This window comes from Rhodamnia argentea, chromosome 2, assembly GCF_020921035.1.
Source record: "Rhodamnia argentea isolate NSW1041297 chromosome 2, ASM2092103v1, whole genome shotgun sequence".
NCBI classification, from domain to species: Eukaryota; Viridiplantae; Streptophyta; class Magnoliopsida; order Myrtales; family Myrtaceae; genus Rhodamnia; species Rhodamnia argentea.
The window spans coordinates 18,812,739-18,835,457 of NC_063151.1; the positions used below are offsets into that span (position 1 = coordinate 18,812,739).

Genomic DNA, 22,719 nt, shown 5'->3' on the forward strand with positions numbered 1-22,719 from the left:
ATCGCATGAAAGAACCTTTTACCGAGAACAGTCAAATGACACAATTCATTGGCTTCTCCTCTAAGGAAGTTAAAAGAAAAAAAAAAAAAACCACATTGGGAACACCAATCAAAAGAGAAAGGACGGTTGGGTTAATGACCTACTTAACTTAGTAGTTAGAATATTGTTTTCATGTGAAGGGAGTCATTGGTTCAAATTCAATAGTACATTCGGATTTACTGTATATCAACCGTATATCAACAGATTATGATTTCGAAGGTCATCTAAAATGGAAATAAAGACTTCATGCTTTCATCATAAAATCCTTTCAAGAATGCTCGCGTTGGATTTCAACCCGTTCTGGAATCAGTGCTGACGCGGTGTGCACATAGTCGAGGAAAGCAAAATACCAGGGAGGTGATGGGGGGGGCTCATCTAGTGCTAAATAAAAAGATCATGGAGTAAGGGGCTAGCTTTTAAACAGGCGAAGAAGGGCCTCACTGTGGTTTTGTGTCTCTTGTTTTGTGCAATTGCATCTCTTAATCTGTTCGTGGATCTTTAGTTTTTACATCACTTACGTGTTCCTAACAGGCTAACCCTTTATCTTATATCTGTTTGCTGGATATATTAATCATTCGAACAATAGAAAAATTAAGAAAAAATTACCAAAAGTCCTAAATCTATTGAAATTGTACCAATTTAGTCATAATTGTTTTATGGCTAATTGAGTGCTAAATTTTTTGCATCCGTGTCAATTCAGTTCATCCGGCCGATGTTGACATGGCATTATTTAAATAATTTTTTGACAATTTTTCAATTTTTATTTATTTTTTCTTTCTTTCTTTTTCTTCTCCTACTTGCTACTACTGGTCTCCCAGCAACCGGCTAGAAGTAAGGGCCGGCGAGGTAATGGAGGAAGAAGGAGAAGAAAAAACAAAGAAAGAAAATAAAAAAAGGGAAAAAATAAATTAATAATTAGGAAAAATTAAAATATTATTAAAAATTGTCACGCCAGCACTGGCCGGTTAAATTTGATCGGATAGATTGAATTGGCACAATTGCCAAATGTTTAAGAGTTAAATGGTAAAAAAAAAAATTATGATTGAATTGACACAATTAAAATAGGTTTATGACTTTTTTGGTGATTTTTCCAAAAAAATTAGAGAGAGGTTACTAGGAGATGATTACATTCTCCCAAGATTCAAGAGCGTCCGTGGCCAAAACTTCGAAGCTAACTCTTGGAACCACGAAATCAAAGATTACGCACCCGAAGAAATGCTTTATTTTCAAGCAACATATTTTCATGCCTAATTCACATCCAGAACCAACTCAAGGGACCAACACAAGCAGATAACCAGCTGTCTAGTCTCAAACATATGATGTCTCACAAGCACCACAACGTAAGATAGGGGTAATTATCCTGATAATCATGATTAACAGATACTTAAGGCGGTACTGACGTTCAAGGGCATTTCGGCTTGCCCTTGGAGTTCTTGAGGTCGCGGTAACACGGGCACTCGTGCTTGTTGCCGTACGTGCCGGAGGGGACGCACTTGCACTTGTCGCAGCAGATACGGCAGTACTTGATGCACCGGTCCTTCAGCCCCGCCTTCGAGCACCTCGCCGAGCACTTGGACCCGCAGAAACCTCGCAAAAATTCCATAACCTCAAATTAGCCCAAGTGAAGTTTTCGACGGGGCGCTTGCATGTCGCCGAGGCATGACTCTTTTCATAGGTCAGTATCGTTCTAACAATGACAAGTCGTGCGCTTACTTGATCCGGCGGCCATCGTCGGGTCGAGCAGGGAGGAGCAGACGACGAGACAGGCGAGGAGGAAAACTGTTGCTTGAACCATCTTCATAGCATAGCAAATGAAGCAGAGATCTTTTGATTTTGAGCGCGCGTGTGTGTATGAGTGAACAAATTGGGAGGAAGTAATGGGGATGGTAGGGTTTATTTATACACGAGAAGAAGAGAAGCAAAGCGATGAAGTGGGAAGGTGAAGAGTGACTTGTTCTTTGAGCAACAAATTTGTACCAGAGAGAGAGAGAGAGAGTTTGGGGTGGTGCTAGTGCTAGAGGCTTCCCATAATGAATGTTGGTGTTGGGGTACAACTGCTACAGGGTGTCATGTGATGTAGGTTTCGTCGAGGGCGTTTTCACCGTGCTCTCGACGGGCCCCGTCTTTCCGGTCGATAGCACGTTGAATCGGACAAATACACACATCAATCGTTCATGGATATGACTCGTCAACTAGTTTGTGTGTATTCCAACCCCCAAATTTACAAAAAAAAAAAAAACTAGTTTGTGTGTCTAGTAATATGACATTCTAGATCAGAAAGTATAACAGAATGTGCGTCGTCAAGATGCTTTGCGATCCACAAGATCTTTCTCGATTGATCGCGGAAGCGGCCTAATTTACAAAAACAATGGAGGACTTTCGAAGGTCGGCATGTTGTACTATAGGGGGAGTGAAGGCAACGAGGAAAATTTGCCCAAAAAATCTTAAACCTATTCTACGTCGGTTAATTAAGTCCTCAACTTTTCATTGTGCCGATTCAGTTTTAAACCTTTTGACGATTTGTCAATTCAATCATAAACATTTCGCTTGTGCCAATATAGATCTATAACTTTCGATGATTTGCCGGTTTGTTTCTAGTCTTTTTGATTATTTGTCAATGTAGTCCTTTCAGCTAATTATCCAAATACCGGGCTTATGACTGAATTGACAAATTTTCAAAATATTTATGACTAAATTTCCACAACCGAAAAGATTATAACTAAATTGATAAATTATCGAAATGTTTTGGGCTGAATCGGCACAATTGAAAAGTTTGGGATTGGATTAACCACCATATATATGTTCAAGAATTTTTGAATAATTATCCCAACTTTGATGGGTTGCGACCACTTAACGCTCGGCTCACTTTAACTAACGCAAAATCTTCTTTCCCCATCAAATTATTTCTGAAAAATATTACGACATCTATCACGGTATGTCGTGCAGCTTCTTAAAATACTTAAACGGGCTCGTAGATGTATTATCTCCAACGATTGATTAGGCATAACCTCGTGCACATTAATACAGTCGAGAGTCGAAAGAGGAGTCTTCGCATGGGACTCTTTAGCCCGACAGAAGGAAGGGAACGCATGGGAAATGTCCTCAACTCCCCGTGTGACTTCACCAACCGAAGGAATCGGTCCCCACGCGGTTTCAAAACCCGGTGGGATCCATTCCAGCGCAACATCTTTAGACCTAGCCAAAGCCACCAGTAGTAAGTAGGCCTCCCTTTTGAGGCCAATGAGCTATCATAAGTAAAGGAGCAATGATACAGACATGTGATACGCAACACAACACTCCAACATGTCATCTCTAAAAGAATAGAGAATTTGGACACGTTAAAACATATTATATATTTAATATATATTTTTATGTACACATGATTATATGAAAATATTTGTGAGTTTTTTCTTCTTCTTTTTCTGTTAGAAATTCACAATTAGATTTTATTTTTTTTTGCTGATTGGGTATATTAATTTTGGGATGGCTAAATATATGACTTAAACATATATTTTTTTGATAAATATACATTTTAACCTATAATTAATTGAAAATGCTTAAAATTAACTCTGTACTTGCCTAAATGACACGTCGGGATGCTGGATTCATGTGTCTGGAGCGCCGACCATGTGTGGATTGCATGTCGAAGAGTGTCAAGAGAGTGTCGGAGTGTCGGATACAATACGGAGGCCTTCGGAAAGTATTGGTGCTTTCTAGATCATAAGTCTTTCGCTTCCACAAAGGAAATAGAGGTAGGAAGGAGAATTGTTGGTACCAAACTCAAGTATGCTGACTTGAACTTTGTTTGCAAAACAAATACTAAGTGCCATTTTCCAATTCTACATGGGATGAAAGGAAGAGTGCAAGTTTTTTTGTTAGTTAGAAGGCTACTATGATTTTTCAAAATAAAGAAATGGACAAGTGAGCTAGACCCCATTATACCGGCATGCCGGTGCATGATTATTATGCGCACTTATTAGCACTTGGCATGCTTGCGCTTTGGAATTGGCAATATTCAGCAAATATTTTTTTTTTATTTTCGAAATTATAACAAAAAATTAACTGTTAAATCTTATCAAAACAACGTGATTGTTCACTTAAGAGTTTTTAAGTTAATTTTTTTTATTAGTATTAGTTAATTTCCAAATTTTATATTAATTTTGGACAATGACGAGTTGCAATTTTTCAGACAAGATAGTTTTCGGACGATGGAATGTTGCATCCGTTCGAATTAGCAATTTTTGAACATGAATAGCTGTGTTTGAGTGTGCGGTTATTCGAACATGAAGAGGTACGTTCAAACTAACCGTTATTGGACATGAAGAGGTGTATGAGAATTAACTACATTTTACATACGAATGTGTGTTCTTTTCTCATTATATATTCAACTGTGTTGTTCATTGTTAGAATGACACTTCTTCAAATTTTTAGATTTTCGTTTCTATTGCACGTCGAAATCCTTTGACAGGGCTTTCTTTGTTATGGGTTCTAGGCCCAAATTGACTATGGCCCAAAGAGGGTTACTTGCGCGAGAATCTTTTATCGAACTTAATCCGTTCGTTTTCCGAAAAGGAGTTCCGGGTCGGTTTTGGACAGAGATCGTCAAATGCGGTAGATTTACACAAAAGGGCGTGTTACAAACAATCTTTCGACAACTTCGACGGCTCAATGTGCGCAATAGTAAAAGTATGTGACAAACTTCGACGCGACCCTGGAATTGAATCGACAGGATCGGGAGATGATATAGGACACAATGCTGGAATTTAATCAACAGAACTGGACGGGGGATTGTAGGACACAATACCGGAATTGAATCGACGATCTTGGACAAGATGGGTGAAGGGTGCAACACCGGAATTTAATCGACGGTATTGAACCTAACGAGTAGACGCCGGAATCTAATCGACGACACCTAACTCTGGATATGATACTCGCCGGAATTGAATCGACGACGGGAATCTGAAAACTATAGCTAGGCTAGGCTAAAGGCTAAAGGTTAAGAGCTAGTTTGAAAATGCAAGTGTTTTGGATTTGTTGTGTGTGTTTGTATCTTGCTACTCTGAGGTATTTATAGGCAAGCTCTTTGGTAACCGCCGAGCAGTTTCTTCCTTTAGCCCCACGCTCTGCTCTTTTCCATAAGCCACGTGGATGACGGTTTCCCATCTTTCGCGCCTTTTCTTTTTACCTCGTGGGGATTACCGCCAACCGCCTCGATCGTGGCCTCCCTCCTCGCGCTTTTTCTTGTTCTAGAAGGAAGTGGCGCCAGAGTTTACCCCGACACGTGGTACTTTTCTGATTGGTACGTGCCTTGCTTCGGTGTTCCTTCCCGTAGGCGATCATTGCTTCCTCACGTGCTCGTCACGAGTCTTTCTTGGATTATTTTAAGTGTCAACATATGCCCCCTTAAAAGATGTAAATCGAAGATTTATCTCTTTTAAAATATCTTCCTCCGGTTTGGTGATCTCCAATTGTACAAATGATGATTACGCTTTCCCTTTAATCTCTTTTCCCAAAACGCAACCTTTTCGACTTCGTACCGTGCACTGGCCTTTTTCGTCTCGCTTTTAAGGGTCTTGAAAAAGCTCCCAATTGTCGTCTTTCTTCATCAACGTTTTTCCTTAAATCCTAAACTCTTTTTTCTGAGCATTCCAAGCTTACATGGCAACCGAAACCCTTGAGTTCCTTCCTCACCATTTCATCGCCCGCTTCGATGGAATCATCAATAGTGACGATGTTGATCATTGCTTCCTCAAGTTGTTGAACACTCATCGAGAGCACGCCGGTCTCATTCTTGGGCCCGGTCTCCATGATCACCACCACATTCCATCATTTCTTCGGTCTTGCTTCCCAATGCGGGCCGATGAGCGGCTTCCCATTCAAGCCTCTTCACTAAAGGACATTTGGTCCATGCCGGCTCAACGATTTAGGAGTTTTCCGTCATTTGATGACGGGGCTTATACCTGGTTCCAAAGGCTTCAAGAGGATATTCCAACGGTCGGTCTCTAGGAAACGGCGCAAATCGGGACAGCAATTGAGGTCGGCATGTTGTCCCACGATCCGAATAAAGGTCTACTGGGGTCCGTTACGAGCTTCTGGTCCTCCTCTATCAATTGCTTTTTCTTCCCGTGGGGTCCCATGTCCGTAACCCTTCTAGATACCTTCGCTAAAGCTGGTCTCTCCCCCTATGGGGCCTCGGTCAAGAATCTTGGAAAAACTAAGGACTGCCCCATTTTTGACGATTCTCTTGCTTATGGAAAGTTCATCGATGCCTATAGTAAAACGTCTGGGGATGTTTCTTTCGAAGAACGAACAGCTTTCCTTCTTTTTGGCTGTCGAAATATCTATTCTTTAACCCAACACTCAAAGTGTCCAAGGACTATTACGACCTTGCCTTACTTCTAGCAAAAGGGAATCTTGTTGCCCATGGCCCTCTTGCTCTGGCGTCTCTATACGGGAGTATTTCTTACGTTGCTCGACTAATGTCGAATTCCGAAGAGGATGGTGTCTTGTCAGGTCCGCTCTGGATTCTCCAAGCCTGGGTCGCATTCTACTTCCCATTCATGTTTGAGAGCCTTCCTTCAACCCTAACACGGTTCCTTTGAAGCTTGGCATACGACTACTCCAAGCTGTCCCCTCGAAGGTCCCTGGTGATGTTCAACCTTTTCGGTTCTTTCTTCGACAACCTCTGTCTCATGAGGCTGATCGAATAGATTTCTTTCCTTACCGCTCGGGCGAATTCAACTCTTGTTTCAACTCTCGAACCTTAAAACGGTTCAACAATCGCGACTTTTGGACCTTTGTCCTATTCCCTCGAGACCTTCCAATCCGGCTATGTCTTAAGGGAAGGTTCTATCCTGGCTTTGAACCATATTCTTCTCAATCTTGCGCCAAGCAGTTCGGCCTTCAACAAGCGGTGCCTATGCCCATCCCTTATCTCATGGATTTTCCATTGATAGACAAGAAGATCTATAACATCAAGCTCGATGGACCGTTTCTTTGCTGCCGAAATTACCACCATGATGTATCGGCGGTTTTGGGGGACATCCCATCAGACTTCGTTCTAGTCCGCGTGACTTCGAGTTTACGACCTCGTGGACGTCCTTCGCCTTCGAAAGCCCTTTCGAAGATGCCATCTCATCCATCCTTCAAAGTAGCCGGATCTGACCCTTTGGTCCGCCTTGAAGAAAAGCGGGAAAAAGGGTGCAACCAAAGCTCTCTCGATTGGTGGTCGCAAACGTCCGACGATCAGTTTTCGGTGAGCCTCTTTCTTCCCGATTTTCTCGGTATCCGGAGTGATTTTTTGCTTTACTTTCGCTGTTAGGTGACGATTCTGACGACGGAGCTGATGAGGAGACGCTCACTTCTCTTAAACGGCGAAAGATGGTAGCGAAGAAGAGCAAATCTCCAGCGGAATCTCCAATAGTCCCTCAAGACGTCGAAGCATCTCCAACCGCTCGTCTTGAAGATCCTTTGGTGGATCTTGATCCAACTGTTGGGGGGTCCAGCAACATTACCATTGCTGGCGGTTCGTATGAACTTGCGGCTTCTTCGCCTACAAAGCCTCAAGGGGAACCTTCTTCATCGACCCTTGCTATCGTCCCGGCCCCGATGGTTGAAGTTCCTTTAATAGCTGAAGGTCCCTCAACACTTGAAGACCCTTCATCTGCGGATGTTATTCGGGATCTTTCTGCTGCTTCTCTTCTTCTATCGCCCATCGAAGACGTTCAAGCTCATCTTGCTGGATCTTCTCGCTCTTGGGATCACCCGAGTATGCCTGAATCAAGCAGCTCGCACGATTCAGAGATTTTCAGCAAACCGGGAATCATGCTATCTTGCTCCCTGGACCTTGTTCATTCAAGGGTAACCTCCTTTGTCGACAACCCATCGAATATTCGAAACATCCAATCCGTGATGGAGTGGTCGGTCAAAGAGGAAGTCAGCGTGAAGCTTCCTGAAGGCCTAGTCCGCCGGCTAAAAACATTCTTGGGGCACTTTCCTACTCCCTTTGTGCATTTTCGACAATGTCGGGACAAGGTGCTTGCTCTATCGAATTTTCCTGATCGGCTCTTTTCTCCTAGCTCCGAGACCCAAGAAGCGAGGCAACTTGTAACTCAAGGAGAACCGGTCCTCTTCTGTCGACGAACTGTTGCTTTGGATAAGAAGGAGGCTACCCCGGAGCAACAGAGGCTAGCGATAGAGAGAGAACTAGAGGAGACTCGAAGTCGGCGATCGACAGTACTTTCCCGTCGATCCTCCATAGAAGATCAGCTGAAAACGTTCGCAGCTTCCTTAGAAGAGAAGAAACGAGCCGATTGCGCTCGGGTTGTGCGGGCAGAAATAGACCGACGTCATACTAGGAAAGTGTATATAGATAAAAATAGGAAGTTTGAACGTTTACTCTGTGAGTTGCTTGAGGGGATCAAGGCGGCTTTGTTTCCCGATATTGGTTAATGAAATCTCCCCTTTTTTCCTCCTTATTTTCCGTATTGCATTCCGCCACGATCCATGTAATTGCCCACGTCCGAATAAGCGCCATCACAATCCCGAGTCGGTTACTTCGGAATCTCTTATAAATAATGATTGCCTACAAATGCCAATCCATACGAATTTTGCTATAGAGTTCACATGAGTACTCGCGCGGCTCCTTGCTTGTCGCGCTTCGACACTTTCTCTCACAATGAGGCTAAAAGGGAACTTTCCTTATCCTTCATGGATCACCAACCCAACAATGGTCACATAATTTTGGGTCCGCATCTCACAAGTCTGCCACCTCCTTCTTTACTAACTAATTGCTTTCCCATTTGCTTCGAAGAAGTCTTACCCTTTGAGCAGTCTAGCATTTGTATCTCTGCTTGGTTGTCGAGTAACTATAGATTTTCTTCATATCCAACCTTCGACCATCAGGTTTACAACTGGTACAAACGACTAGAAGGAGAAGCGACTACCATCCGGGCACGAGCCATGATAGATGTCATGTTGTCCTTTTGCGGTACATCTATTGATCCCTCGGAGTATGGGCTCGTCGGTAGTGTTTGTTGCTTTTGGTCACCATCATCGAGCTGTTTCTTTTTTCCTATTGGTCCAGTGACCCCTACCCTTCTTGATATTTGGTTTCTAACTGGTCTTTCTCCATTTATCGATGGTGACTCTCGACCTCCGAACGACCAATTTTTTCTTGATATGTCTCTTTGCCTTGACCTGCCATATGGCGAATTCATGGATCGTCATGCTAAATCTTCAGGATCCATTCTTCTCGGGGAACATACAGCCTTCCTTTTATGTTGGCTTTGCAAATATGTCTTTTGTCTCCCCACATGTCGAATTTCCTCGGAATTCCTTGATATGGCCTATGAAGCGGCATGTGGTGTTGATATTGGCCTAGGCCGGATGTTCCTGGCTGCATTATATCGGGGATTGTCGGATGCTCAATCTTCGGCGATGGACAATCATCCTGCCCCCTTTTCGGGTCCTTTATGGATTCCGCATTATTGGCTCCGAGTGTACTTTCCTCATATGTTTTTTGATCAAGCGCTCACTTCGACAACCGAATCATCGAAAATTAAAAGGAATGATGTACCCATGGCGTTCAATCGGACCCCTCATTGTGCCCCTGACAACCTTACCGCTTTTGACGACTTCCTTATTGAACTGTTGTCTCTCACCGGTTTTGATTTTTCCAAGCTACCCGTCGATAATGATATCTATAGCTCCTCCAGCGCAGACCCCGATTCTCGTCTTTTATGGATGAGCGTGTTAGTCCCAAGTGACTTAGCCATGAATTTGTTCGGTGGCGGCAAATTCTCATCGGGATTCGAGATTTATAACCCTCATTATTGTGCTCGCCAATTTGGGCTTACTCAAGGGATTCCAATGCCGGTGATGTATTCCATGAATTTCCCCTTTTAAGGTTGCAAGGAAGAGGTAAGCGACATGATGGGCCATATCGAAGTTGTACATGCTGTTCTCGGGCGCTTTGTATTTGTCGCCTTCTCTGACCATCCTTGTAGCACCTCATTTTTCGACAAGTGGTGGCTCTCCTATCGCTCCTCTTTGTTCTCAATCAATGCAATGGACGTTCTTCCGAAAGTCCGTCGAAACTCATTGGGCTTGCTGCATCATCTAAAAAGACCCGCTTCTTTCCTTATACCGAGCATTATACTTGAGCAACCGATCGATGAAGGTAAACCCTCTGTTGATATAAACAATCTGATAATGAAAATGAGTACTTCTCTGTATTCTCGCTTGATGTAAGTATTGATCCGACTTCCTTCCCGGATGATTCACTGGCTTTTGACGGTCGCACGGATGACTTACCCAACAAATCGTTGGTTGTTCATATGAACATAGCGAGTGCCTCGGCTGGCCCATCGAATACTCTTCGTTGCGACTATTCATACCTTCGAGGCAAGTGGTTACACTTGCATGACTTACTAGGAGGAGGATATGCCTACATATGTAACAAAGCGTCTGTTGAGGACGAGATCAAAGCTCTCCTTGCTTTTTCGGCCTATTTGCCCTATCCGATCCAATGTCGTGCCCTTGGATTTGCCATTAATGAACTCTTCCTCACATTTGGCTCGACTTTAAGGTCCTTCGGGACAAGGCAGCGTGAACTAGCGATTATCGACAAGCTGGAAACAGATTCCCTTTTTTGCGACAATGAGGCGGCTTATCAACGTAGTGTTCTTGATACCCTAGAAAATGACGGTTGTACCACCCTGCAAGTACTATCTGCACAATTGAAGGCAATCAAACAGCAAGAGGCAATTTGCGAATCATGCACCTTGATATGATGCGGTCCGGTCATCGAAAGGAGGCAATTGTTGACGCCAATTGCAACGTTGAAATGCAACTTCATAGTTTCGTCTTGAGTCTTGAGCAAAGACGTATTGTAGTCCTTGTTGCTAGTCCCACATTAATGCCACTTGTCCTTATCGTCTTATTCTATCATTGAGCTGCCGGTCTTAGAGTCAATTCTCCAAAGTTCATCATGACATGATCTTCTCAAGATCATCCTTTTTCCATGCGGCATTTAATGAAAGACGTCGTTTCCGATTCTCCTTCCGAATTCAAATCGTCATGACGGTTCGACGTGGTTAATAGCCGGTGGGAAACCCGCCACTCGCGTCATTATGGTTATTTATGTGCTTCACCAATCGCGATATACCTTCTCGCCTCGATAACCATCCACTAACTTTTTCTGCCTCGATCGTCGGAAGGTCGTGGGCGGATACTCAGCATCGTGGGACGAATCGTTCCTTGGCCTTTATCTATAACTAGGATCACTTGCACGGAGTGCGTCTTCATCCAAACCCTCTCGCCTTTCATTCTTAGAGAAAACTTCTCAAAGCCTTAATGGAGCGTGCGTCTTCTTCTACGGCTTCATCTCCCCCTACATACTTCAGCCGTGAGTTCTCGGCTATCCGGAGGGAGATTATCTCCCTTCTGAGTTAAACCTATACCATCTTGGTGGTGAAACCACGGGCCCTCGAGAAGCTGCATGCCCTGCTCAACCGCTCTGCGCCCCAAAATCTTCCCTCCGACCACCCGTTCCATTCGGACTACGAAGAGTTTGTCACACTCTTCGACTATGGGCTGGAGAAGTTTGTTTGGAATCCGGCCACCATGTCTCAGCACAATCTTACCGAACATGAAGTTTGGTGTAAGATCGAAGAGATTGAGAATGGAGAAGTGGTGCACAAGGAACTTCGTAACGTCCGGGAAGCCCTCCATGCCTCTCACGCTAGCGTCCTCCAACTTCGGAACATTGTTTCCGACCGCCCGATCGGCACCGACACTGCGATGGCCTCTGAAGGAATCCGAGCAGCGGGAACATGAACTCGCTGAAACCTGCGAGACCCGTTCCTTGGCTTCCATTGGGGCCCCTTTGGAGGGTCCGAAGGCCATGTTGGACTCTACCAATGGTTTTCTGCGGGGTCAGAAAGAGCACCTTCGGCGGCTGGAGAGCGAGAAGGACAAGTTGGAGGCGGCACTAGAAGAGTTGGCTGAAGCTCATCACCGCGCGAGGGAAGAGAACGCCAAGTTAGAGTGCCGGCTGCGAGGTTTCATGGTTCGTTTCGGGGAGCACTTCCGGTAAGGGCCTACTTGGGCGAGCGAGCAAGAGGAAGAGAGAGGGAAAGAGAAAGAAGGAAAGAGAACGAAAGAGAAAGAGAGAAAGAGAGAGAAAGGGAGGAAGAATGTAAAAAGGTTTTATTGAATGAATGGAATTGATCTTTCTTACTCTTCGCTTTCTGATTCTCCTTGCATTTCCCACATCGATGGATAGAATTTTTTCAAATACTTCCCGTTGATCGAGCGTTGTAGTTCTCTTCCATCGATTTCCATTACTCGATATGCATTCCCTGGGAGGACGTCTATTATCAAGTATGGTCCTTCCCATTTTGACGACCACTTGCCAAACTTCTCGCTATCGCGGTTCATAGGCAAAATAGTCTTCCACATCAAATCTCCCACGTCGAAACGCTTAGCTTTCACGTGCTTGTTGTAAGCCTTGGCAACCCTTCGCTTCCGAGCCATTAATTTTTCCAGGTCTGCGGCTCGGTTCTCTCCCAATTCATCAATGTTGGCGTACATCATTTCATCGTATTGCTCTTTAGCCATACCATCTTGGAGCTTTACTCTTAATGATTGCACCGTAATCTCCAAGGGTAACACGGCCTCTTGCCCATATGTTAGCATGTAAGGAGTGACTCCGGTGCTTGATCTTTTGGAAGTTCGATAAGCCCATAACACCGTCGACAACAATGAGTCTCATTCCCTTGGGTTGTCCTCCAAATGCTTTTTAATCAATCCAATGATTATTTTATTGGAAGCTTCGCTTGGCCATTAGCTCTGAGCGTAGTAGAGCGTTGAATGAATCATCTTGATACCCTCGACTTAGTAAAATCCGGTATTTCTTGGCCTGTGAAGACCGTCCCTTGGTCGGCGGTGATGGTCTCTGGAATCCCAAATCGATGAATAATTCGCTCTTCGATGAACTCTCTAACTGTTTTTTGTGTCACGCTTTTGTACGACGCCGCTTCGATCCATTTTGTGAAGTAATCCGTGGCCACTAAAATGAAAGCGTGCTTCTTCGACGAGGGAGGATAAATCTTCCCTATTATGTCCATTGCCCAACCCCGAAAAGGCCACGGCTTGATAATTGGGTTCATCGGTGCGCGGAGTTCTTCCTGGATTGGTCTATGCCTTTAGCATAATTGACTTCCTTTCGCGTAATCAATGCGGTCTTGGGTGATTGTTGGCCAAAAATATCCATGTCGCCTTAGCAACCACTTTGTTTTCAATCCCGGCTGATGCGCACCACGGATCCCTTCATGGACTTCCGTCATGACTAGTATTGCTTCCTCCTACCCCAAGCACTTGAGAAGCGATCCGTCGATTGTCTTTCGATACAACTCGTTGTCGATCAACGGATATTTTAGGGCTTTTCTTTTGAAGTCCCTACTCGCAAAACTTGGGTTTTTCAAGTAGTTTACCAAAGGGGTCCTCCAATCTTGTTGGCCGTTGGTTTCTCCCGAATTTTCAGATTGCTCAATCATCATTACCCGAGCATCTATCGGTGGTAAGGTCCTTACCTGAGTAATGATGTGGTCTGCTAGTTCCTTCGACATGCGATATCCCGACGCCATTTGAGCCAATTCGTTAGCTTCTAAATTTTCACTCCTCTTGACATGGATTAGCTCGTATTCGACGAACTTCGACAATAGTTCTTTCGCCAGGTGATGATGTCTAATAATGTTTTCATTCAAACATTGATACTCACCGCTTAGTCGTTTGATCACCAATCGAAAATCGCCCTTCACGTTAATTGACCTGATCCCCATGTCAATTAAAACATTCGATCCCACGATCGGGGCTTCATATTCGGCTTGGTTATTTGAGCATTCAAAGTCAAGCTCGAATATGAATTTTGTTTTCTATCGAAAATGTGATATAACCATGATTTCTACGCCTTCTGAACCGGACGCCACTGACCCATCGAAATATAATATCCAAGGTGCAATACCAAGATAATTTTTATCATCCTCGATTTTTAAACCTAAAGGATATTCGGTAATGAAATCGGATATTGCCCGCCCTTTTTTTGTTTTGAGCGGCACATAAACCAGGTCGATTTCTATCGGAGTGAACGCCCATTTTGCAATCCAGCCCCTAATGATTGGCCTGGACAACATGTACTTAATTACGTCTGTTTTACAAAGTACATGTACCGTAGTCGGCAACATATAATGTCGTAATTTTGTACAAGCGTAGTACGGTGATAAACATAGTTTTTCGATGGACGTGTATCTCGTCTCGGCATCGTTGAGCATCCTACTTAGGTAGTACACGGCCTGCTCTTTCCCTTCGTCGTTTTCTTGAGCCAAGATACTCCCGATCGTTGTATCGGCGGTCGATAAATACAACTTCAATGGTCGTCCCGCCTTTGGTGGCGTCAACTTTGGTGGCTTGATGAGATACTCTTTTAACCTGTCGAAAGCCACATGATGTTTCTCTTCCCACACAAACTCTCGCTCATTCTTTAATTTGAGCAACGGGGAGAAAACTTCGATTTTTCCTAAGAGGTTAGCTATAAAACGCCGCAAGAAATTTAATTTCCCGATTAACATTTGCAGCTGTTTTTTATTATCGGGAGATGGCAATTCTAAAATACCCCTGGCTTTATTCATGTCTACTTTTATACCTCTTTGGTGAACCAAAAAATCAAGGAAATTGCCGACTTTTATCCCGAAAGCACATTTCAAAGGATTCATCTTTAACTTAAATTTGCGCATTCTCTCAAAAGCTTGCTCTAGGTGGTCCGGATGACTTACCTGGTCTGTCTTGACGATGACGTCGTCGATATAGACCTCCATGAATTCCCCAATCATATCGTGGAAAATGTAATTCATTGCCCTTTTGTACGTAGCACGGGCATTCTTCAATCCGAAAGGCATGACGACCCATTCGAACGTACCAATGGCCCCGGGACATCTGAACGCCGTCTTGTGAACATCCTCCGCTTCTATAAATATCTGGTTATACCCGTAATGTCCGTCCATGAGGGACATCATTTCGTTATTGGATGCCGAATCGATCAACATATCGGCCATGGGCATCGGGTACTCGTCTTTCGAGGTGGCCGCATTAAGGTCGAGGAAATCGACACACACTCGGAGTTTACCATTCTTCTTCTTGACAGGCACAATATTCGACAACCATTCGACATATCTTGCTAATCTTATGAATCCGGCCGAAAGGAGACGCTCAATTTCCTCCTTAATTTTAAGGATTACTTCGGGAGCGAACCTTCTGGCAGGCTGTTGGTGTGGTCGAAATCCCCTCTTAATTGGCAATCGATGCTCAACTATGCTCTTCGAAAGGCCAGGCATCTCATGGTAATTCCAGGCAAAAAAATCCTTATATTTTCTCAATAAGTTTACCATTTGATCATTGTATTCGCGATCGAGTAGTTGGCTCACATAAGTAGGTTGAGGGGAAACTTCGTCTCCGAGATTGACTTCTTCCAATGGGTCTTGAGCTTGAATTACCTTGTCGTCCTCCTTAATTGGGGATTCTTCAAAATCTAAAATGCCGTCTACAAGCTGTTTAGCTCGATCACTTTGTTCGGCCCCGTAGGCCGCATACCTCTTAGCAAGGTTTTGCGCAAATAAGCGACTTTCCATTGGAAAGCTGGTCGATTGGTTCCACCGGTTCCTTTCTTGGGATCCATTCGGTGCTCCCTTTGTCGAAACGGCAGAATGCAATATCTCTTGAGTCCACTTCGGGCGGCTTAGATATGCGAAGGTAATCATCCGGCATCACTTTGTCCCGGCCGGATATACGGGTCCGGGTAACACAAGTCCGGGGATTTGCTTTTACATATTCCACTTTGTCCCCATTCCAGAATGCCAGCATCTGGTGAAGTGTTGTGGAACACATTGGTTTCCATGTATCCAATCCCGCCCCAACAGCAAGTTATAAGATCCGTCGGCGTCGACGACACGGAAGGACGTCCTCGATGTTTTAGATCCGACGGTCGGGTCGGCGACATATACTCCCTTTACTTCGGTAATCTCGCCGGTGAAATCGGACAATTGTATATTCGATGGGATTATTTCGTCATCATTTCTTCCTATTTTCTTGAAGAAGCGGTACGGAATGAGATTTAACGTTGAACCCCCATCCACCGGTACTTTCATTATCGGCCGCCCGTTGATCCGGGCATTTATATTGAGCGACCTCAAATGATTTGAGAGATCTTCCATGGGTTTTATGAATTCCATGGTTTCTTCATCGTTGAAGCAAAATTGAGCCCCTTCCTTTTCTTGCGTCGTTTCCTTGTCGCCGCCGTCAGGTGAGGTCGACTCAAGTCGAAACTCGTGTGGTAATTTAACTCGTACCATACAAGAGCTTAGGGGGGAAACCGACCTGCTAGTAGGGGTTTTAAATTGGGATTTAGACGCAGATGTTTTCTGTCTTTGTACCCTTGTCCTCTTTTTCTTAAACTGGGTGTGTCTCTTCTGGCCGTCGCCGCCAAACCGGATTTCTTGGCCTCCGCAGTTTGGTGTGGTTAGGAGCTGTTGCCATTGAGCCATGACTGGCTGGAATCTCCTGTTGCCGTAGTATGCGGACCATGTTCTTTCTTTGCACCCTTCTCTTTTGAGTTCGGGTCAAGATTTTCTCCTTTTCTTGGTCCTCTGTCACCTCATACCACGATCCCTCTACGGGGTTGCTTGGTATCTTAAGAGTGCGTCGACGATATGGCTTATGGAGGCCTTGTCGAAAATTTCTATCGAACTCCTTTCCCCATCCGTAGTGGACGTTTTCTTGAGGATGTGAGGGTAGTGGACCATAGCTCACATAATAATCAAACTTGCCACTTGGCTCACCTTAAGTACCAATTGTAGGGTCCCCTTCATCGTATCTCCGCTTGAATGACTTATAAATTCTCCGATGGCTGGGATTTCTTTGAGGTCTGGTGCTTTTGATGCGAAAGGGCGTCTTGTCCCTCCGACTAATTCGACCGCTCTTTTGGTACCCTTCCTCGGGTGTACTCATGTTTCCCAATTTTCGCCTACAATGAGCGCATAAATTTGTTGACGTATGCCCTTTACTCGACTCCTTTAACGACACCATTCCGGTCATTACTGGAAAAGGATCGATGTCCACATCCATCGGGGGTTTCCCTTTGTCTTTGGCGAATTTGATCTTTCCTTGTCGAATCACTTCTTGAATGTTCTTTTTAAGGACTAAACAATCCGATGTGTTATGGCTCCATGAGTGGTTCCATTTGCAATACTTCTTCCCTGCTAATTCTTCTTTGGACGGTATCTTCCGCCCTTCACGCATCCTGATTTGTCCGTCGGCCAGCAATATGTCGAAAATTTCTTCCGTCCGATTCGCATCGAATGAATAGTACACTGCATCTTTTGCTTTAACCATTATCGCTGACTTTTCTTTCATCCTTGCTGGCTTCAATGATTGGCACGTGTATGGCTTGTCGATGGTTAATCGGGCGATGGCTACTTCGATAGGATCCGCTAATTCTTCGTCGAAATCGGGTGGCTCGACGAAACTTACATCTCCTCTTCGGGTATGCCTCTTGTCTTTTTCCTTGAGCAGACTCTCATGCTTTGCTACCATTGTGGATAATTCGAACAGGTGCGGGCATGGATGCCCCACCATCCTATCTCGTATTTCGAATTTCAATCCGTTGAAGGCGAACTCAGCGAACGTCTTTTCTGGTAAAGGAACTAAACATTTGTTCCTAGCCCGTTTAAACCTTGCAATAAACTAGTCGACAGTCTCGTTTGTCATTTGCTTCATTGTTGACAAATCCGCTCTCGACAAGTTCGACATCGCTCCTTGAAACCGGCCATGAAACAAACGCTCCATCTGCTCCAATGTCAACACCGAATTGGGTGGTAGTGCGGTATACCATGTAAAGGCTGTTTTCGACAAGGATAATGGAAAGAGCCTTAATTTCAAGTGATCCGCATGTGTAGCATCTCCACATAGTGCTAGAAAACGATTGATATGTTCATACGTTGAGTGATCGTCCTCGCCCAAAAAACGTGAACTCGGGTATTTTAAACCCTCTTGGATACGGGATCGTATCCATCCAATCTGGGTACGATTTTCGGTAAACATTAGCCCGGTATCCTACCATTGGGTCAATGTATACGGGTGCCTGGTCGAACACTGGCTGATGGTACCGCGGTTGATATGGCAGTTGATATCCATGTTGTGGCGGATGATACATGGGTTGCACAACAGGTTGAAACACCGGCTCGGGACCTGGTGGTTGTAAAGCTTGATTCATCTGCTAATATCCAAGTCGTATGGCCCGGTGTCCATACTGTCCTTGTCCCTTGGCTTGGGGAAATTGATCCTGCCCCTTAGCCTGCCATTGCCCCCTAAAGGGTACTGCCCCCTGATTTTCGATGATCATGGGTACCGGTTGTTCATTGATAGGGACGGGGTTATTCTGGGCAGCAACCTCCCGATGAGCAATATTCTCGTCTTGTCGAACAGGGTGTCCCGGAAATATAACGGTATCCGCAGGTATATCTTGTCGAATAGGATGTCTAGGGAACATACCTGTGTCTGCGTTTATCGGGGGTCTAGGTTCGTTGGCCGGTAATGCTTCCCCTCGTTGCGGAATCAACGCAGGTGCTAAAGGCCGAGTGTTCTGTCCCTTTGGGCCAATATTTGACGGTGTCGTTACTGGTAAACCGCCGCTTGCTGCTGGTACGAAACCATTCCCTTCTTGAGCATGAGGTGGGTTAATTGTAATCCCATGTTGTCCTGCAGCACATTCATAATACGTGTTGATGATTAACGGCCCGACAACCTCGGTCATCCTTTGGACCATGTGATCAGCAAACTCGTTCTAGACTTCTTCGATGGTACGCCTTATCGATGTTAACATGACGGGCGTCATTTCTGGATTTCTCCTTGGCTCCTCAACGTTCCGTCGAGAGACCTCGACATCCTCTTGATGGGCCGTGGATGACTCCATTCGTTGTATTTCTTCCTGGGGTTCGTCTCCACCACCGTCTAAGTTGTTACGTCCTCGTGTGCGTGGCATAGCACTTCTCTCGAACCGACACCAAAGGTCCCACCGGGCGTGTCAAAAAAGATTGTTGCGCATCGAAATCCTTCGACTGGGCTTTGCTGGTTATGGGTTCTAGGCCCAAATTGACTATGGCACAAAGAGGGTTACTTGCGCGAGAATCTTTTATCGAACTTAATCCGTTCATTTTCCGAAAAGGAGTTCCGGGTCGGTTTTGGACGGAGAGTGTCAAATGCAGTAGATTTACACAAAAGGGCGTGTTACAAACAAGCTTTCGACAACTTCGACGGCTCAATGTGCGCAATAGTAACAGCATGTGACAAACTTCGACACGACCCTAGAATTGAATCGACAGGATCGGGAGATGATATAGGACACAATGCTGGAATTTAATCAACAGCACCGGACGGGGGATTGTAGGACACAATACCGAAATTGAATCGACGGTCTTGGACAAGATGGGTGAAGGGTGCAACACCCGAATTTAATCGACGATACTGAACTTAACGAGTAGACGCGGGAATCTAATCGACGACACCTAACTCTGGATATGATACTCGTTGGAATTGAATCGACGACGGGAATCTGAAAACTATAGCTAGGCTAGGCTAAAGGCTAAAGGTTAAGAGCTAGTTTGAAAATGCAAGTGTTTTGGATTTGTTGTGTGTGTTTGTATCTTACTATTGCGAGGTATTTATAGGCAAGCTCTTTAGTAACCCTTGAGCGGTTTCTTCCTTTGGCCCCACGCTCTGCTCTTTTCCATAAGCCACGTGGATGACGGTTTCCCATCCTTCGCGCCTTTTCTTTTTACGTCGTGGGGATTACCGCCAACCGCCTCGATCGTGGCCTCCCTCCGCGCGCTTTTTCTTGTTCTAGAAGGAAGTGGCGCTAGAGTTTACCCCGACACGTGGCACCTTTTCGATTGGTACGTGCCTTGCTTCGGTGTTCCTTCCTGTAGGCGATCATTGCTTCCTCACGTGCTCGTCACGAGTCTTTCTTGGATTATTTTAAGTGTCAACAGTTTCTTTTCAAAAAAAAATACAGCCTTTCTTTTTTATTGTTTCCTAAAGAGTTCTTGAAGAAATAATAGATTTTCTATCTAATATTCTCGCTTAAGACTCTGTTGTATGCAGGAGGATCTTTGCCAAGAACTACTAACAACGTTGTGGGGCAAATAATTCCTTAAAAAAAGTGTTATCACGCCTCAGAGTTTGATTCTGTTGTTCATCATATTTGCTAAATTTCCCAACATGGTATCCGCCGGAGTGCCACGTGGTATTTTTCACAATCAAGTAAGAAGGGTGAGCACCGAGTCCGATTCAATTAGGAGTCGGAGCAAGTCGGCATGGATAAACTAGTTCAAGACTGATCTTAGGAAGAATTCACTCGGTTTCCAACTCTGCGAATGATTAGGACCAGTTTAGCTCCTACTTCCAAGGCTGGGGCCATCAAATAATATCCAGAAATCATTTAAACTAGTCCGGTTTCCTACTCGAACCGATTTTGAAGCAACGTTTGGTAAAAAAAAAAAAGCTTTTGCACCCATCAAGAATTGAACCATGGTTTTCAACATAAATAATCAACAACATAACTACTTGACCAATGAATTTTTTTTATAGTGAAAACAGTGCAACTTTTATTTTACTGCAAGGATTTGTTTGGTTTTACTCAAAACACAAAATGTGTTAACTCTTAGGTAGAATCGAGAACTGGACTAAAACCGACCGGTTCGATTCCCAAGTCCTATCTTCTGAAATCAAGGGTCATAGGATCAATTCCATGTTCTAGGCCGAAAAGTGACCCACTCTGAAATCAATCTCCCCTACACCTAATACCTTAACTCATGTCATATTGGAGCCTTGTTTCCTATAGGGGAAGGTTGTTTTTACTTTAACATCATTGTACTTCCTTACTTGTATACATGTCATGGAAAGCAGAGGTGAGAAAACCTAACTCCACCCGTAAAATTCGATTCAATTGAATCACTAGAAAGCCAATCCAATCCAATCCAATCAGAGTTGACTAAGAAAAACATATAGCTTGCACTCAACTCGACAAGTTATCGAAATAACTCAAACCTGAAGAATTTGAATCATCTAGCCATCTGAATGCGACCCAATCAGGCCTACTCGAAAATTGGTTTGCGCCAATCGAAGTAATAGTAAAGAACTTCGGTAATACTTTTTGATGAAACAATCGAAATCTGATTACTTTTAATTTTTACTAGTGATACTTTTATTACTTTATCATTCAATAGTAATATGATTATTAGAAATGTAGAATATCTAAAGATTATATCACAGGTCTAATTACATTATAGTTATCATCAATTATAAATAGATCATTTGTAATTGTATTACAATATTAATAACTATACCTAATCTGATAAAAAAAACTATATAAAAGTAATAAAACAAATTGTAATGTTCTAATAGTAATTTTCGTACAATTGAACATGTATACAATACTATTTATAACTAAATATTAACTGGAATGTAATTTTATAATTACTAATTATCGAAATGGTACATTATTTGACATAACTTTATATTCAATTACGTAATTATTTTTATTGCTATCAATTTAAATTATAGTTTTCTAATTGTGATATATCAATCAATCGTAATTTTGATTGATTTTAAATGTTATTAACTATAAGAAATGAAAAGACATTTTGGAATATAAACTAAACGCACAAACTGAAATGATTTGAAGACGACCCAAGACCACCGCTCCGCCTTGGACTTTTTTAAACCGAAACGGCATGTATCCATAAATGACGAAATCAAAACATTAATCGGACAAAACTCCGATTCGACCCACCCATTTGCTACCTCTAAATGAATTCTAATTTGGTCCATTAAATGCACTAAACTTGTGGGTTCCGTCCACTTCACAGAAATAGAATTTTACTAAAGACATTTTCTGGCCAATAGTGGTTTGATTATCAGACGCTAATATGAGTTAGAAGTCATTTTCAAGAAACATTTGCCAAAATTGGTTCTTCGGTTTTATTAAGAGAATACGGGCTTTGTGGCAATTCCGGATAGGAGTTTCAATGAATCACAACAAAAGAATATGCTTCATTGAAATTTAATCAACAACAAAGTAGAAAATAGTTTGCCAAAATTTAATTGACAATAAAGTGTGATGATAAAGATACAATGTCAGAATTTACTCGACGATGAAGTATTTAAACTACAACTGAAGTACAGAAAGGATAAATTGCAAAAAATAAAGATTAAAATAAAGAGCGTTGACTCCTGTCATTGATTAAAGGGGCTTTATCGAGTGTACACTTGGAGTTTATAATCCCCTATAGCGAGTTACAACTTTGGAATTCAAATAAACAATTAACTTCCTAATGGTGGCCGTTTTCTGGAAGTTACTTCACGAATACTTATCCAAAAGAAATTACAAAAATCCTAAATTAACAGATATGGACACAACCACCATCGATTATTTTCTTGTTTATTGCTCACCGTTGATATTTATGACTTTGTCAAAAAAACTTCAAGGCTTTCATTGATGACTTCGCTTGTGAGTTGTCTATTCCCTTTAAGTTATTGGTAAATCTATTAATAAATGGCCAAACTCTTTTT

General features: G+C 43.4%; 1 protein-coding gene across 1 annotated transcript; it reads right to left on the bottom strand.

Moving 5' to 3' along the window:
- Positions 1-1,237: 1,237 nt before the first annotated feature.
- On the bottom strand, positions 1,238-1,906 carry LOC115730197 (peamaclein-like). Its single transcript, XM_030660797.2, has 2 exons — positions 1,753-1,906; positions 1,238-1,626 (listed from the first exon to the last, which is right to left on the bottom strand). Exons 1-2 carry the CDS (start codon positions 1,838-1,840, stop codon positions 1,442-1,444), a joined length of 273 nt encoding a protein of 90 aa, XP_030516657.1. The 5' UTR covers positions 1,841-1,906; the 3' UTR covers positions 1,238-1,441.
- Positions 1,907-22,719: the final 20,813 nt, after the last annotated feature.

Coding starts and splice junctions, on each gene's coding strand:
- LOC115730197 (XM_030660797.2), bottom strand. CDS start 1,840: ATGAAGATGGTTCAAGCAACAGTTTTCCTCCTCGCCTGTCTCGTCGTC. Junction 1,627..1,752: donor GACGATGGCCGCCGGATCAA/GTAAGCGCACGA, acceptor AATTTTTGCGAG/GTTTCTGCGGGTCCAAGTGC.